Source organism: Scylla paramamosain, chromosome 24, assembly GCF_035594125.1.
Source record: "Scylla paramamosain isolate STU-SP2022 chromosome 24, ASM3559412v1, whole genome shotgun sequence".
NCBI classification, from domain to species: domain Eukaryota; kingdom Metazoa; phylum Arthropoda; class Malacostraca; order Decapoda; family Portunidae; genus Scylla; species Scylla paramamosain.
The window spans coordinates 21938108-21955607 of NC_087174.1; the positions used below are offsets into that span (position 1 = coordinate 21938108).

Here is a 17500-nt window from a genome sequence, read left to right on the forward strand (position 1 = left end):
AGATATTGTTATTGTTTATATTTTTCGTCCATATGTTTATTTATAGATAGATTTTTTTTTCAGATTAATTTTATTTTCAACTGATAATTTGATTCTATTATTCTTCTGTACGTGTTCCTTTGGGTTATTAAATACGTTATTATTTACTGTGAGACTTCCTAAAAATATAATAATAATAATAATAATAATAATAATAATAATAATAATAATAATAATAATTAATCTTACCTTAACAGCTTATGAAAATTAAATCTTTTTTCACTCACCTGAAAATAGAGAAAATTCCATTAGATTGATTTTTCCTCTCTCTCTCTCTCTCTCTCTCTCTCTCTCTCTCTCTCTCTCTCTCTCTCTCTCTCTCTCTCTCTCTCTCTCTCTCTCTCTCTCTCTCTCTCTCTCTCTCTCTCCTTTCTTAATTAATTTTAACCTGTATAGAAATTGTACTAAATGAGAGAGAGAGAGAGAGAGACAGAGAGAGAGAGAGAGAGAGAGAGAGAGAGAGAGAGAGAGAGCGTTAAATATTCATATGCAATGTACAACTCTCTCTCTCTCTCTCTCTCTCTCTCTCTCTCTCTCTCTCTCTCTCTCTCTCTCTCTCTCTCTCTCTCTCTCTCTCATGCATATCTATCTAAAAATCTTGATGCTTGCTTAGATAAGATATGCAAGAGAGAGAGAGAGAGAGAGAGAGAGAGAGAGAGAGAGAGAGAGAGAGAGAGAGAGAGAGAGAGAGAGAGAGAGAGAGAGAGAGCGCAAAGTTTCATGTGTATTGCAAATGTGTAAACTTATCTATTTATGAGAGAGAGAGAGAGAGAGAGAGAGAGAGAGAGAGAGAGAGAGAGAGAGAGAGAGAGAGAGAGAGAGAGAGAGAGAGAGAGAGATTGAGAGAGAGAGAGAGAGAGAGAGAGAGAGAGAGAGAGAGAGAGAGAGAGAGAGAGAGAGAGAGAGAGATTGAGAGAGAGAGAGAGAGAGATTGAGAGAGAGAGAGAGAGAGAGAGAGAGAGAGAGAGAGAGAGAGAGAGAGAGAGAGAGAGAGAGAGAGAGAGAGAGAGAGAGAGAGAGAGAGAGAGAGAGAGAGAGAGAGAGAGAGAGAGAGAGAGAGAGAGAGAGAGAGAGAGAGAGAGAGAGAGAGAGAGAGAGAGAGAGAGAGAGAGAGAGAGAGAGAGAGAGAGAGATTGAGAGAGATAGATTAAAAAGATAGAAGTAATATAGATATGTTGAAGGCAGACTTAGTGGTGACCCCCAAGCTTGTAAGGTGCTGTGCTGAGAGAGAGAGAGAGAGAGAGAGAGAGAGAGAGAGAGAGAGAGAGAGAGAGAGAGAGAGAGAGAGAGAGAGAGAGAGAGAGAGAGAGAGAGAGAGAGAGAGAGAGAGAGAGAGAGAGAGAGAGAGAGAGAGAGAGAGAGAGAGAGAGAGAGAGAGAGAGAGAGAGAGAGAGAGAGAGAGAGAGAGAGAGAGAGAGAGAGAGAGAGAGAGAGAGAGAGAGAGAGAGAGAGAGAGAGAGAGAGAGAGAGAGAGAGAGAGAGAGAGAGAGAGAGAGAGAGAGAGAGAGAGAGAGAGAGAGAGAGAGAGAGAGAGAGAGAGAGAGAGAGAGAGAGAGAGAGAGAGAGAGAGAGAGAGAGAGAGAGAGAGAGAGAGAGAGAGAGAGAGAGAGAGAGAGAGAGAGAGAGAGAGAGAGAGAGAGAGAGAGAGAGAGAGAGAGAGAGAGAGAGAGAGAGAGAGAGAGAGAGAGAGAGAGAGAGAGAGAGAGAGAGAGAGAGAGAGAGAGAGAGAGAGAGAGAGAGAGAGAGAGAGAGAGAGAGAGAGAGAGAGAGAGAGAGAGAGAGAGAGAGAGAGAGAGAGAGAGAGAGAGAGAGAGAGAGAGAGAGAGAGAGAGAGAGAGAGAGAGAGAGAGAGAGAGAGAGAGAGAGAGAGAGAGAGAGAGAGAGAGAGAGAGAGAGAGAGAGAGAGAGAGAGAGAGAGAGAGAGAGAGAGAGAGAGAGAGAGAGAGAGAGAGAGAGAGAGAGAGAGAGAGAGAGAGAGAGAGAGAGAGAGAGAGAGAGAGAGAGAGAGAGAGAGAGAGAGAGAGTATTGGTGGGACATGATATAGTTTACTTGAGTGTCCGTTCCAAACCCAGAGAACGGGACAGCAACTTATGAAAGAAAACGTATGTAAACAAACCTTTCCCTTGTCTGTCTGTCTGTCTGTCTCTCTCTCTCAAAGGAATCTTGTATGTGTGTGTGTGTGTGTGTGTGTGTGTGTGTGTGTTTTTCAAGCAAAGGTATATTAATTAATAGCGCTCTCTCTCTCTCTCTCTCTCTCTCTCTCTCTCTCTCTCTCTCTCTCTCTCTCTCTCTCTCTCTCTCTCTCTCTCTCTCTCTCTCTCTCACAAGCTTGGGGGTCACCACCAAGTCTGCCTTCAACATATCTATATTACTTCTATCTTTTTAATCTGCTGACTTCAAAATGCAGATAAGCCATTAAAATTTACCATCAGCATTATGAATTTAGTTGCATATATATCCACAGTTCAAATTACAATAAGACCGATTTAATGAGAAGGCCCTTGAGAGAGTCAAGGCCTGCTTCAGGTGTGAGCATTCACATGATATTCACTCATGCACCTTACAAATCATCATATTACACAGTTTTTTGTTTATAGAAGGATGTGGACAAATAGAAAAGAAATTTGAAATGTTGAGTGATGAATGAGTAGTGACGTTGAGGGTTACTTGTTGTTTGTGATGTGTGAGACAAGTGCGTTCATTGATGCACCTCACAGAAAAGCACACTGCAGAAATGTTATTGCTTATAGAAGTATCTGTCTGTCTATAGACCATACGGCGACGGTGTGCACTTAGGAAGGAACTTGTATCCATGCTGTTGGCTGTCTCTGTGTGCACAGCTCTACATGCCATGCAAGTAAAGAGCACTCCATATCTTTTAAGCTCTTTATGCCCCTCTTTGACATAGAAAGGGCCAAACAAATCTACTGCTGAGTATTTAAAAGGAGGTTATGGTTGTAGTCTGTCACTAGACAGATGATGATGCACTTTGAAATGTGCCTTGATGCTAGGGATGATCCTCCTACTATCCAGTATCCACATGACCTGATTTCATTTAAAGTTATGCCCCTGACTTGATGGTTTGTCCTTTTGTGATGGTGGCATATTATCAGCTGGGTTATGTGTGATGTTTTGGGGAGGATGACTGCATGTTTGGATTCATCTGTCAGATTAGAAAGCCTCAATCTTCCTCCTCCTCCTCCTCCTCCTCCTCTCATGATACCATTTTTGTCAATGAAGGGATCTAACTTATATAGAGGGAACTGGTCTTGTCTATCACTTTTGTTCCCTTGCCATTGTCTCCTTTAATTAAAGAATTATGGTTAGCAGATGATTTCAGTACATTTACCTCCTTTTGGAATGCCTTTGCTTGCAGTTGTTTTATAATTACATTTTCAGCTTGTGACACTTGTGCTACATTTACTGGCTTATATGTGTTTCCCTTGACTTCTTCAGTAGTGCCATCACCTTTTCCTCTGAAGCTGTTCAGAAGCTTGAGGCATACAGCAACTGCCCTCTTTGCTTTAAACCAATCAGAAAAATACTTCTGAAGTTTTTCTAGTATATCTGTGGGCTGTTGTTGTGTACCTACAGCATGGCATACAACTTTCTTCACTTAAGGATCATTCTCATTTATGACCTTGTACTGGGAATGGCTATCCATTTTGCTATGTTGCCAAAGGAATTGTGGGCCGTTCCACCAGATCTTGCTATTACACAATTCATCCGCTGTCATGCCTCTAGATGCATGATCTGCTGGGGTATATATATACTGTGTCTCTACAAATTTCCACTGATCTGGTGAAGTGTGATCTCTTATTGTTTCTACTCTATTTGCAGCAACATATACATGGAATCTCTTTGCTTCATTTGCAGTGTAACCAAGGACTACTTTGCTGTCTGTCCAAAATACTTCTTCCACATTATTATACTCAAGTTCTCCCTTCAAGAGTTTATGGATTCTAACTGACACCACTGCTGCTGCTGCTGCTGCTAGTTCTAGTCTGGGAATTGTTATGGTTTTTAGAGGTGTGACACGTGACTTTGCCATTACTAATGCACAATGAATTCGGCCAGTCTTGCTAATTAATGTAATATACGAGCACTGGCCACATCCCTCTTGACAGGCATCTGAAAAGTGATGGAGTTCAACCTTTCCTACTTCCCCAAAGTCATGGGGTTTGTAGCATCTAGGTACCTTTAGCTGATCTAGTTTGTGCAGCTCATCCTTCCATTTTATCCATTTAGGTTTGACATAATCTGGCACCTCCTCATCCCATTCAACTGCATTCTTACATAATTCTTGTAAAATTTGCTTTCCAGTCAGTATGAGAGGTGACACCAGACCTAATGGATCATATATAGAGGTCACTGTTGACAGAATGCCTCTCCTGGTGAGTGGCTGGTCTTTCACCTTTATTCTAAATTGAAATGTGTCAGATTCTATGCACCACTCAACTCCCAAAGTTCTTTCTATAGGCAGTGTGTCTTCATTCTTACTAAAATCCAAACTTTTAATTCCATCTGCTCTCTCATGAGGAGAAATTGCAGCTAATACAGCTTTGTTGTTGTTTGACAAGAACTTATGAAGGTTGAAACCTCCCTTGTAACATAATTCTTTGCTCTGCTGAATAAGAGTGACAGCTTCATCCATTGTAGCTACTGACTTCAAACCATCATCAACATAAAAGTTGTTTGTTACAAACTTGGCCGCATCAGATCCACACCCCTACGTAGTCATCTGCAGCTTTCTTAAGTGCAAAGTTGGCTACACTTGGAGATGATGTAGCTGCAAACAGGTGAGCTGTCATCCTGTATTCATCTATCTCATTATTAAGGTCACCATTTTCCCACCAAAGGAATCTTAACCTATCTCTGTGTTCTGGGTTGATCTTCACTTGATGGTACATTGCTTCACTATCACATACAACTCCAATGCTTTCTTGCCTAAACCTACACAACACTCCAATAAGTTTGTTGGTAAGGTCTGGGCCTTGTAACAGGTGACTGACTGACTGACTGACTGACTGACTGACTGTTTAATGACTGGTTCCTGTAGTTTGCACTACAGTCAGAGACAACTCTCGGCTTCTTTGGCTTTCTCGGATGATAGACTCCATGATGTGGAATGTACCAGACCTTACCGTCATTCCTAACTAAATCCTTTGTGGGTACAACCTCTGCATAACCCTTTGTAATCATATCATCCATGAACACTTTGTAATCACCTTTGTGTTGATTATCCTTCTCAAGTTTAGCTCTTAACAAACTTGTTGAGTCTCTGCTCTGCTAATAGTTTGTTGTTTGGAAGCTTGACGTTATCATCTTTAAGAGGAAGGGGCAACTCATAATGGCCATCCTTCAGCTGATGTACTCCTTCTTTCATCTTACTCATAAATAATAAACCTTTTACCTTCATATGATAATGGAGTGTCAGCTGACTTTCTATCACTGAAGTCAAGTTCAAACATATCTCTCACTTGAGAAGGATTAATCATCTCTTTGGTTTTAGTAGGAACCACTAAGAAATTAACCCTCTTTTCTTCATTGATTTCTACTTCTTGTGTCACTGTTCTGTAGACTACCACTGTATCCTCCAATGGACTTGAATGGGGTGGGTTCTACCAATGATCCCCCAACCTAGCTCTGTCCTACGAGCATAGGGATGCTTCTTGCTATCACCTGCTATTTGCTCTTCTGCCATAATGGCTTCTGCACAGTCAAGACCAATGAGGAGGAGTCCTACTATGTCAACGTTTGGGTCATATTTCATTAGTTTGTCAGAGACTGCCTTTAAGTGGGGCCAGTCACAAGCAGTCTGGGGCCTTGGTATCTGACTCCGTCCAGCTGAAGAAATGTTTTCTGTTGAATGTGCTGAAGGGACTGATATTTCCACTTCTTCATTATAACCTCTTACTTTAATTAAGTCCATGAATTTTGATAGAATCAGTGATTTGTTTTCCACTTATTGTGTGGATATTGAGTGACACTGATGGTCCACTAACTCCCAATTTATTCAGAGTGCTTTCCTTGATGAATGAAGCATCAGACTGCTGCTCATCCAGCAGGGCATACACTAAAACTTTATTCTCTCCATTACTAACATGATGTAACCATACAGGAACTATCATCATGGTGTGCATGTCGTGTGTCACTGATTCTGTAACTTTGACCTTATTTGCTACTACTGTGGGTTTATCATCTTTAGGCTGAGTTGCTTGTGCTGGCACCCTTTGGCTCTCAGTTCTTGTCATGTCATCATTGTGAAGAGCTGTGGGATGGTATCTCTGACATACTTTACAAACTTTCCTTCTTCTACAATCCTTTCCTTTGTGACCCATTGTTAGACACCCTGTACATAACCATTTTTCTTTAGCAAATTTGTACCTAGTATTACCATCAAGTTTGGCAAATTCCTTGCAGTCATCTAAATCATGATCCTTTGTACAGTAGTGACAGAATGGTCCTTTCCTTTCCAGGTCCTTGGGGATACTGTTTGTTGGCTTGTACATTTACTTTACTTGGGAATGACCACATTGGTTTTTCCTCAATTGCTTTGGCCATGAAAGTTCTACCCCCCTCTCTTCTTTGTCATGATGTTTGATTCCCTTGGTTTCCAATTGGTTGCCCTTGTGTGAGTTTTGATCCAGTCATTTACTTCCCTACTTACTGAATTCCAGGAAACAAAAGGATTGCTTGCTCCCTTTGTTTCTTTGTGGACAAATTGACATAACATTTGCAAGGGTGGGTGGTGGTCTTCATTGCTACTAGGGGTGTTGTTATTACTGTTAGTATCAAGATATATCATTGCTTGCTTTCTCCAGTCATGAACAATGTGTTCAGGGAGTTTTGCTAGCACCTTTCTCTGCTCTCTAGGGTCATTCAGAAGTGACAAATAAGAAGTGTGGTTCATTGCAGCTAAACAGCACTTCAAAAAATCTGAGAATGCTGTTAATGCTGGACCATTATGTGGAGAGATTGGTAGCCAATTCATTAACTTTTTTGTGTAAGCATCAGCTATGATGCTTTTGTTTTCAAATCTATCCCTAAGAATTTTCTTTGCTTGCACATAGTCAGCATCAGAGTTAAAGTGCATTAACATTTTAATGGCATCCTTTGCCTCACCAGTTGTATACCTGTCTACTCGTAAGTAGGCAAGTCTCTCTCTACCAATAGAAGTTGTAGACTCTACATAAGTTTCAAAGTTTGTCAACCAACTTTGAAATTCCATGGGTTCTCCATCAAAGGTGTTAGGTTCTATTGGAGTGAGGCTCCACTTGGGATCAGGTATATTGATTGCAAAGGTTCCCCCAGGATGGGAAAAGGATTGATGATTCTGTCTCACATTATTAGGCATGTTAACATTCAGAGTGTGTCCACGAGAGCTTGGTACAACACTTTGAGCTGTAGGGTTGAGATTTATTACCTGAGGTTCACTAAATATTTGTCCATCTACTTCATTTGTCATCAATTCATGATCTGTATTGCAAGAAGAAGGTTCCTGTGGGTCATGGAATGTAACATATTTGTGAGGCATGGCATTGTCACTTCGTTCATTTGCAATTGCTTGTGCTTTCATTTCATTTTGTGACTCTATGTATTGTTCAAGATAACTTTGCTTCTCTACACTTTCATTACCTGGAACCATTTTTACTTCTTCTTCAACTAAGACCATAAACTTCTGCATTAGCAACTGCTAAATCTCTCTCTTTCTTTTTCTTTGAGAACATTGCTTCAGCCTCTGCTTTTGTCTGAGCTAACCTAACTTCTGTCTCTGCACACACACTACAATACTTTTAAAACAAACATAAATGAATGGATTTATATAGTAAATTCAGAGCTAAAGAAAAATAGAATAAAAAATAAACAAATAAAGATAAATAAATAAAATAAATAAATGCAGTAATTTAGCATAGTTACCCCAAAAATGTACAAGTCAGTCTGGTTTTCTTTGTTTCCTTGCACTGTTGACTCTTTTCCTTGCATTTCAAAGCAAAACAAAACAAAGTGGCCCTTGGAATGTGTCCCTCCTGCATAAAAGGGCCAGATTCTCAGGAAACCCTTTGTATTATTTGTATGTGCAATATTTTTCTATCCTCTGTGTCTATTGTTTTATGTCCAAAGGATGGGTGGCAGGTTGCATCATCCTTCTTTGTTGTGCAGGCTTTAGTCCAACAATATATGTATCAATCAATCAATCATCTTGGTAATAAAAAGAATAATAACAATAATTTTTAACTTTATTTTCTCAGTTCTATTTCCTTTCTTTAATAATAATGATGAAAAAATAATAATAATTATATAATTTAATATAACCTAACATAGCCTATCTTAGCTCATAACAGAAATAGGTAGGTCAGTTAAGTTAGGCCAGACTAAACTGCCTTACTTTAGGTCACTCATGTAAGAGAATTATTGATCTTATTGTGCTAAATCCTAAGGACTCCTGCTATCTGATGTCATTCTACTTCTGTTCTCTTTCAAATTTCTCCTCATCTCCCTCCACTCCTTTGCACCGCTGTAAAGGGTCTTGGCGCACTCCCTTACCTCCTCCTCCTCCTCCTCTGACGAACAGTTCCAGTGGTACTTGAAGAGGCCGCTCAGTTTAACAAGCTCATTCTGGCTCACCTGGAAGACAAGTGCCAGTGAATTAGTATGGAAGCTTGGGTGAAAATACAGAAGCAGGAAGAGAGTTTCAGAGTGTACCAGTGAAAGAGATAGAAGATTGAGAATGGTGGTTAACTGTTGTATTCAGAATGTGGAGAGAGAGAGAATAGGGGTGAGGGAAAGTAGAAAGTCAAGTCTTGTATAGCAAGGCTGCAGATTACAATTCACCTGTAGCTGTAATCAGTTGTTTACTCATTGATACTCAGTGCCTCCCAGCTGACCCATGCCTCTGGTCTCCTGGTGGCTTTGCTTCTCCCCAGACACTCATCCTAGCACTCCTAGCTCTCCTGCATCATCATAGTACACTAGTGTTGTGAAAACTATCTATATTTTGTGCTGCCCTGTCTAAGAGTCTGGATTAGCACACCTAAAATGAAGAAGCACTGTGTTGTTCCCTGTACTTTGCGTCTTTCTGGTCCAGTGTTGTCTTGATCACCGTGCACTGGTGTTACGAAGCCCTGTGTCTTGTGGCGTCACATCCAACAGTCTGGGATCTGAAGCATCATGGATGTTGTTCAGTGCCTCAAAAACTCAATTCCTCCAATTCAATTCCTATGGTGAGGCCATAGGATGACAGATTAACAAGATTTCTACATCATTAATGGGAGAAACATTCTTGACAACCCTGCTCATCATCTATGTGAGGTTTGAGAAAGTTGTGGTGAGGGAGCAAACCGTTTGTGAATACTGGCCTGTGTGTGTGGCAAACACTCTGCCACAACAGAAAATATTGATAAGTTAAGTCTGGCTTGCTTGAAGTAGGAAGTATTTGCTTGAAGCTTGATGTGCATTAGAGAAAAGAGCTTGCTTAAAAGAGAGAGAAAGAGAAACAGGGGGGAGGAAATGGAAGCATCTGCATTTGATTTCAAGTATTACAGTTCCTAATAATTGTGGCACCACTGTGAATTACTGGCCATTAAATTTGCTTGGGTTAGATAAAAATTGCATTAATTTTTTTTGAGGATCAGTATTTCAGAATGAATGAATAACAAACACATTTTATATGTGCAATAAAGAGGGATTAATGACAGCTTTAGATATTCTCTCTCTCTCTCTCTCTCTCTCTCTCTCTCTCTCTCTCTCTCTCTCTCTCTCTCTCTCTCTCTCTCTCTCTCTCTCTCTGTGTCTACCATTCACTCAGTTACCCCTCTGCATTGATACACACCCCCAGACCACCTCCTCGCACCTCCCATCAGTACATCACCACTGCACTCAAGCTCCACTGCTCTCAGCGCCTCACCACCAGACGCTGCAAGGGCCCTATTCTGAAACGCCTTGCTCTCTTGCCATGACTATTTTCCAAGGCCACAGAGATGATCAGCCGGGTTCTCAAGAGTGTTTATCATGTTATTAATGTGGAATTCTTGTTAATATGCCACTAGAACCATAAATACACCCTTAGAAACCTGTGTAACATCAACTAGAGAGCTTTTTTTTAATGTAGTGGAGGTGCAGTGCAGAAGCGTTTGAGAATTTTGAGTCTTATGATCCAACCAGACCAACATTTCAGATACACGCATCACTGTAACCTTCCTTATCTCAGTCATTGAGTTAATGTGGCCAGGCCACATGCTGCTTCTGTCTCCAAGAACACACCTACTCATTTCACTGATATAAACAACCTTTTCAAAGTCCCTCAGAGCCTCTTCCATTTCTAACAACAACCAATATTTAATGGGCTCCTAAACACACACACACACACACACACACACACACACACACACACACACACACACACACACACACACACACACACACACACACACACACACACCTGCAAGAATTTGTCTTACCCTTAGCCAGTACTCATCTTATACATATAAACAGCAAAGTGAATGAGTGTTGTGGGCATAGCATTGCACCACTGCCAGCATAAGTTACTAAAGCTGTGACGCACCTCACATGCCTTGCCTGTCACCTTGCCTGTGGTCTGGGGAGGGGTGGGGTGGGGTGTTACGTCGCTGGTGGTGGTGGTGGTGGTGGTTACTGGAGGAGGCTTGGTGAGGGCTGGGGTGGGTGGAGGGTGGCTCAGGCTGGGGGTGGGGGTGGCATCATCATCATCAGCTGTGACACGGCTGGGAGAGTACCTGCAAGAGAGAGAGAGAGAGAGAGAGAGAGAGAGAGAGAGAGAGAGAGAGAGAGAGAGAGAGAGAGAGAGAGAGAGAGAGAGAGAGAGAGAGAGAGAGAGTTACAATGTTTAGAATCGAGTCAGTCACGCCAGCCAGCCTCTCTCTCTCTCTCTCTCTCTCTCTCTCTCTCTCTCTCTCTCTCTCTCATTCATTCATTTTCCTTGTATTTCTCTAAATTTTATTTCTTCTTTATCTTTCTTCCTTTCCTTCTATTTCTTTCCTTTCATCTTCTTTTCCTTCCTTCCTTCCTTATCGTTTCTTATCTTCCTTCCTTTCTTCAATCTTTTCTTCCTTCCTTCCTTCATTTAATTAATTCACACACACACACACACACACACACACACAGGGAATTCTGGAGAGAGAGAGAGAGAGAGAGAGAGAGAGAGAGAGAGAGAGAGAGAGAGAGAGAGAGAGAGAGAGAGAGAGAGAGAGAGAGAGAGAGAGAGAGAGAGAGAGAGAAGAGGGGGGTGCGGTGTTTGTAGGAGGTAATATAATGGTAAGTTATAGTTTTACCTCCAAACCATTCCTCCTCCTCCTCCTCCTTTCTTCTTTATCGTGGAATATCTCTTTATCTTACCATTATTCTCATTCTTGTTCTTTTCTCCTCTTCCTCTTCCTCCCCCCCTCTCTCTCTCTCTTTCAAACAAACAAACAAACAAACACGTCTTTTTCTTTCCCTCCTTTTAACTCCCCAAAACTTTCATTCTCCCATTTCCATCTCTTGAAATTTCCCCATTCTCAGCCCATTAACAGCCAAAACACCCCCATTACCACCCATTAACACATGCAGAGCTCCAGTGACACCCTCTCCCACCCTATTCCCACCCCCATAAACAAACTTACCATCCCCTTCACCCCCAAACACCCCAAAAAACACACCATTCACTCGCTCATCACCCCTTGCCTTACTTACCCAAAGACTTGGCATCCAGGGTGTTGGGGGAGGGGGAGCGGGCTGGGGGGGAGAGACTCGCTGTTCCTCCCCCTTGTGGAACCCAGTGGAGGTCATCAAATACTGCCGCAGGGGGAGAGTACCCATAGCCCTTGCCCTGGGGGAGATGGGGAGATTAGTGTGGGGACGAAATGGGGAGGTTGGGGGAAAGAAGGGTGTAGTGAGACTGGAAGGTAGGTTATGATGGAAATGGGGGAATCAGGGCAGCAGATGGGGAGGTTAAGGTGGGGAGATTAGTCTGGGGAGGTTAGGAGAAGGAAACTGAAGGGAAAATGTGTGCTTAGTTTAAGGTGTGAGATGAGGAGATGGGGAGATTAATTTGAGGGTGTGGGGAAATGGAAGGTTAGGGGAGAGAGGGAAATGGGGAGGTGTGACGTTTGGAAAGGGAGAAAAATAGGGAGATTAGTAAGAGGAGATGGGAAGATTCATTTTGGGGAGATTGTGGGAGGTGGGGGAGGGTAGTGGTGGTAATAGAATTGGGAGATGGGAAAATTTGTTTAACAGAATATGGAGGTGGGGAGATGGGGAGATCAGACTGGTGGGGAGATAGGAAGATTGTGTTCGGTTTTAGTGTAACTGGAAAGGTTAATTATATGGGTCTTGTATTTTGGGGGAGGTTAATTCAGGCAGGAGATGGGGAGGTTAGTTTGGGGAGTCTGTTAAGGGCAGTGTTTGTTTGTGTCATTGGGGAGATTACCTAAGACGATTATATTGGAATTCATTACATCAATATATTACAAAAAAAAAAAAAAAAAATGGGGAGATTAGTTTGGGGAGATTTGGGAGAGGGGAGGTTAAAATAACAGCGTTGTACACCTGTGGGGAAAATAGACGGGAATGGCGCGCGGGGAGTAGCGTGGGGAGCGGCTGGGGGGTGAGCGGCCCCGCTCCGGGGAGGCACGGCGGTCTGGGGGTGATGAGCGGCGCCCCGGGGGGCTCCAGCGGTCGCGGGGTGGGGCAGTGTAGTGGTGGTGGTGGTGGTGCTGGTAGCATGGACTGCGCCACCCTGTGGGGCTGGCGCGGCGCCCCCCATCGGGGCTCCACGGGGGGCTGCGGGAGAAGGGAGGACTGATGCTGCTGTGGTACTGCACCACGGGGCTGTGGTACTGGCAGTGGTCTGGGGGCGGGGAGCCCTCGGGGGGTGTGGCAGCCGCCACATCCTGAGTAGCCATCTGGCCTGGCGGTGAAGCAGGGAAGCCGCCAGCATGTGGGGGGCGCTCTGGGGTGTGTGGGCCGTGGCAGTGGTCTGGGGGCGAGGAGCCCTCGGGGGTGTGGCGGCTGCCACGCCCTGAGGCCGCCACACACTGAGTAGCCATCTGGCCTGGCGGTGAAGCAGGGAAGAGGCCAGCATGTGGGGGGCGCTCTAGGGTGTGCGGGCTGTGGTGGTAGGGGCGGGCTGGGCTGCCAGAGTACTATAATAATATTAATAATAATAATAATAATAATAATAATAATAATAATAATAATAATAATAATAATAATAATAATAATATTGCTACTACTACTATTACTACTACTACTACTGCTACTACTACTATTATTATTATCGTTATTTTATTAAGTTTGGAAAAAAACAAATGAGAGAGAGAGAGAGAGAGAGAGAGAGAGAGAGAGAGAGAGAGAGAGAGAGAGAGAGAGAGAGAGAGAGAGAGAGAGAGAGAGAGAGAGAGAGAGCGCGCGCTAACGGTTTTTTCCCACGGGAATGGTCGCATGATGCCTTTCTTGCCCGGAAAGCGTCTCTGACTGAAGATGCAATCTATAAATTTATCAGATATAGGATATTTCTGATTTCATGATAAGAAATGTTGGAAAATGTACACCTAAAATGAAACTTCATTTATAATTCTACCACAATTAATAAGAAAGTTACAGATTTTTTGTTTATTTATGCATATTTTTTTAAGTGTCACTGACACATTACCTTTATTCCATTAATATTAATACTACTACTACTACTTCTACTTCTACTACTACTACTACTACTACTACTAATACTACTACTACTAATATTGCTAATACTACTATTACTACTACTATTACTACTACTACTACTACTACTACTACTGCCTGGCGGCTGACCATACGTATGTACATACATCGAAGGCGTAAGGTCCCGGCCGGCGTGGATTGATGTGTCATGAGCAGGGTGAAGGCCGCAGGAAGCCAAGGCCTGGAAAGTGTTAGCGCGAATCAAGGCGGTGCTGAGGTCCCTGGCCGGCGGCGCGGAATCGTGTGTCATGAGCAGGGTGAAGGCCGCGGCGCCACGCCACCACGGCCCGCGGCGGCCTGATCATGATGACAATAATGTGACCACACCTGTTCACGGGCGGGCGGCGTGCCTCTCCCGGCGGCGGGGGGAGAGAGAGAGAGAGAGAGAGAGAGAGAGAGAGAGAGAGAGAGAGAGAGAGAGAGAGAGAGAGAGAGAGAGAGAGAGAGAGAGAGAGAAATATGTAATAATAATAATAATAATAATAATAATAATAATAATAATAATAATAATAATAATAATAATAATAATATCTAAAACATTTCTCTCTCTCTCTCTCTCTCTCTCTCTCTCTCTCTCTCTCTCTCTCTCTCTCTCTCTCTCCTAGTGGTAATTTAAAAGATTTCTTAAATGAATTGGAGAATATTATTGTTTGTATCTGGTCCTAAGTGAACTACATTCAACATTCAATGAATATTGAATTGATCCATGTGGTCAACTGGCTGGAATCCAATAAATTATCTCTTAACATAAACAAAACTCACTATATGGTGGTGTGGCTGGTGGTGGGTGGGGTGGGGCGGGGCTCGGGGGCCGGGGGATGCAGGACGGGGGGCTCGTCGTCGTCGTCGCTGTCATGTCCCCCGGGGACACCGGCGCCCCTCCGATGGGGGGCACCTCCCGGGGCGGCGAGGCTGGTAGGGACTCCTCCCTGTGGGCAGGCGTGGGGCAGGGCAAGGGGACGGATAAGGGGGGCAGTGGGGCAGCTGCCATGGGAGGAAGGGGGACCGGGGGCTTGGGTCTTGGCAGGGGGTCCTTCTTGGGCCTGGGGATGGGGGATGGCGGGGTGATGGTGAAGGTGACGGGCGGCATGGGGATGTTGGTGAGGTCCAGGGTGGGTGGGGGAATGGGGATGGCATCCAGGGTGTCTGGGGTGGGGGGGGGCGGGGCGGGGTGGGTGGGGCAGAGGAGGAGGAGGAGAGGGACATGTTGGAGGGGCTGTGCCTCTCACTCTCTCTGGTAGGGTACGGAATATCCTCTAAATTGAATGTCTTTGCCCCGGATGCCCCGCTGGAGGAGTCCGGGGTCAGGTCATAGTACCCAGACGTGTCGCTGGCCGGGTAGCTCCTCCCTGACCCTGAGGTGACCCGGAATGCCCCGGTTCTGCCCCGTTTTGGCGATGACTCCCTTGGTGACTCCTTGCTATCGATCCCAACCGAGCCACTGGGGAAAGTGGCTCCTCTTCCTCCTCCTCTTCTTCCTCTTCCTCCTCTTCCTTCTCCTGTTCTTGCAGTCTTCTTGGTGGAGTATAAGAGGGGCTTTCACCATTATCCGAGTGTCTGCTGAATCTTCTACCCTCTTCTTGTTCCTCTTCCTCTTCCTCCTCCTCCTCCTCCTTCTTCTTCCTCGAGGTGATGCGTTTATCGTCCTCCTCCTCCTCCTCTCTGCCACTTATTGCAGTCCATTCTTATTTCCTCTTCCTCTTATCTCTTGTAAGTCTTCTCTCCTCCTCCTCCTCCTCCTCCATTTGTACTGAACTATCACTGCTCTTCCTCCTCCTCTTGACCCTCTTCCTCTCTTTCTCCTTCCTCTTCTTCTTTGCTTTCTTTTCCAGTTTCTTCTGCCTCCTCTTCTCCTTCATTTGCTTCTTCCTCTTCTTCTTCATCTTCTCCAGGGTCTTCTGTTCTTTCTTCTCCTCTTCCTCTTCCTCCTCCTCCTCTCTCATCCTCTTTCTTCTTCTTTCCTCCTCCTCTTCTTCAATTTTCATGTAGTCTTCCTCCTCTTCTTTATATAGTGATGTGACCTCTCTCTTGCATCTTCCTTCCTCCTCCTCCTCTTCCTCTTCCTCCTCTTTCTTCTCTCCTCCTCCTCCTCCTCCTCCTCCTCCTCCTCCTCCTCCTCCTCCTCCTCCTCCTCCTCCATCCACCATCATAAGGAAAGCTTCGTATTCTTCGGTCAAACAATCGGGGAAGACCTTTGCCTCACTCTTCCTTCTCTTCCTCCTCCTCCTCCTCCTCCTCTTCCTCCTCTTCCTTCATCTTCTCTGGGATAGTCTATTCCTCTTCCTCCTCTTCCTTCACCTGTACCTCCTGGTCTTCCTCTTCCTCCAAATTCTTGATTATATTTTTATTTTCCTTCCTCTCCTCCTTCTCTTCCTCCTCTCTCTCTCCCCTCACTTCTGTCCGTCCACTTGCTCTTCTGTGTCAGAGTCCCACTTGGACTTGGCCGACTTGTGTGCGGGGGGCTGGGACAGGGGGCGGGGCAGGGGTGGGGTAGCAGAGGCAGGGACACAAGGTACTGTCCTTACTTCCTCTGGCCAGTTGTCAACGTGGAGATACCAGCATTTCTGTGCACGGGTGGGTGGATGGAGCGGACCTGCGTGGCCTGTGCGTCCGTGCGTCTGTCCCTCTCCTTTGCCCTGGGGCGGTCCATTCTGTCGACCCTCTCCGGCCTGTCCCTGCGCCGCCGTTCTTTGTCTCTGTTCTGCCGAGCCTCGTTCTCCTCCGGCCGGACCTTCATGGTGCAGCCCTTGGGCTCAAAACGCTTCAGCTCCTCAGGGGTGTCCAGCAGCTTGGCAATCGGGGCCAGGCCAGGACCGTAAGGGTTGAAAATTATGTTCTTTAAACCCAGCGCCTGTTTCAGTCTGGATTCCTCGTCGCGAATCTGTACGATTATTGATACTTTCTCCTCCTTCTTCTTCTTGCCTGCCGTGGGGGCCACTGTCAGGGAGGGGGTCGGGCCAGGGGGTGGGCCGGCTGAGGTAGATGAGGCTGTTGCGTCGCTGGTGGTGGTGGTGGTGGTGTGGAGGGGTACTGAAGGAGGCTTGGTGAGGGCTGGGGTGGGTGGAGGGTGGCTCAGGCTGGGGGTGGGCATGGCATCATCATCATCATCATCATCATCAGCTGTGACACGGCTGGGAGAGTACCTGCAAGAGAGAGAGAGAGAGAGAGAGAGAGAGAGAGAGAGAGAGAGAGAGAGAGAGAGAGAGAGAGAGAGAGAGAGAGAGAGAGAGAGAGAGAGAGAGAGAGAGAGAGAGAGAGAGAGAGAGAGAGAGAGAGAGAGGTTGTGAGAGGCTGGGAGAGGCTGAGAAAAGACAGTGAGAGGCTGGAAGAGGGTGGAGAAAATAATGGGAAACTGGAAAAATGAGAGGGAGAGATGGAGAGACACACAGGTACACAGACACACCTGTAGGAAGGGCTCCTTAATATCCCCTTATCAGCTGGAGGGAGAGCTACAGCTAATGATCTTTTCTTCTTCCTCATCCGTGCCTCCTCCTCGTCCTCCTCTTCCTCTTCCTCCTCCACCTCGTACTCTGGAACTGGCGACCCCACCACAGGCACCTCCGACGTGGCCTCCTGCGGGATGGCAAGGTAGTTAGGGTACTGTCGGAGTTAGCGTTTGTGTGTGTACGTTGGTTAAGTTTGGTTAAGTGTTAAATACACAATGGTATTTTATATTAATTTCAATATTTATCTACTTATTATCTGTATTTTGAAGATACATGT

The 17500-nt window shown here is 45.0% G+C and overlaps 2 protein-coding genes across 7 annotated transcripts in view; both read right to left on the reverse strand.

Moving 5' to 3' along the window:
• Window positions 1–8262: 8262 nt before the first annotated feature.
• Window positions 8263–15116, reverse strand: LOC135112893 (uncharacterized). 3 transcript variants are annotated; one of them, XM_064027843.1, is made up of 6 exons: window positions 14540–15116; window positions 13881–14104; window positions 12605–13200; window positions 11750–11885; window positions 9075–9201; window positions 8263–8668 (listed from the first exon to the last, which is right to left on the reverse strand). In XM_064027843.1, exons 2-5 carry the CDS (start codon window positions 14025–14027, stop codon window positions 9181–9183), a joined length of 900 nt encoding a protein of 299 aa, XP_063883913.1. In that variant the 5' UTR covers window positions 14028–14104; window positions 14540–15116; the 3' UTR covers window positions 8263–8668; window positions 9075–9180. The 3 variants fall into 3 exon arrangements, with proteins under 3 accessions (XP_063883913.1, XP_063883912.1, XP_063883910.1); XM_064027842.1 differs by lacking the exon at window positions 8263–8668 and adding an exon at window positions 10631–10794 and having other exon boundaries at window positions 9069–9201; XM_064027840.1 differs by lacking the exons at window positions 8263–8668; window positions 9075–9201 and adding an exon at window positions 11075–11188 and having other exon boundaries at window positions 12605–13189; window positions 13885–14104.
• A 146-nt stretch (window positions 15117–15262) lies between these two features.
• LOC135112891 (uncharacterized) overlaps window positions 15263–17500 on the reverse strand; it is a 15657-nt gene continuing 13419 nt past the window's right edge. For all 4 annotated transcript variants that reach the window (XM_064027839.1, XM_064027838.1, XM_064027837.1 and 1 more), the window contains 2 exons: window positions 17181–17350; window positions 15263–16920 (listed from right to left, as the gene is read on the reverse strand). In XM_064027839.1, coding sequence (XP_063883909.1) covers window positions 16299–16920; window positions 17181–17350 — 792 coding nt within the window. In that variant the 3' untranslated portion in view covers window positions 15263–16298. The remainder of the gene's footprint in view (window positions 16921–17180; window positions 17351–17500) is intronic.

Coding starts and splice junctions, on each gene's coding strand:
- LOC135112893 (XM_064027840.1), bottom strand. CDS start 14,027: ATGACACACGATTCCGCGCCGCCGGCCAGGGACCTCAGCACCGCCTTG. Junction 13,190..13,884: donor CGGGACCTTACGCCTTCGAT/GTATGTACATAC, acceptor GTACTCTGGCAG/CCCAGCCCGCCCCTACCACC. Junction 11,189..11,749: donor CCTGGATGCCAAGTCTTTGG/GTAAGTAAGGCA, acceptor CTCTCTCTCCAG/AATTCCCTGTGTGTGTGTGT.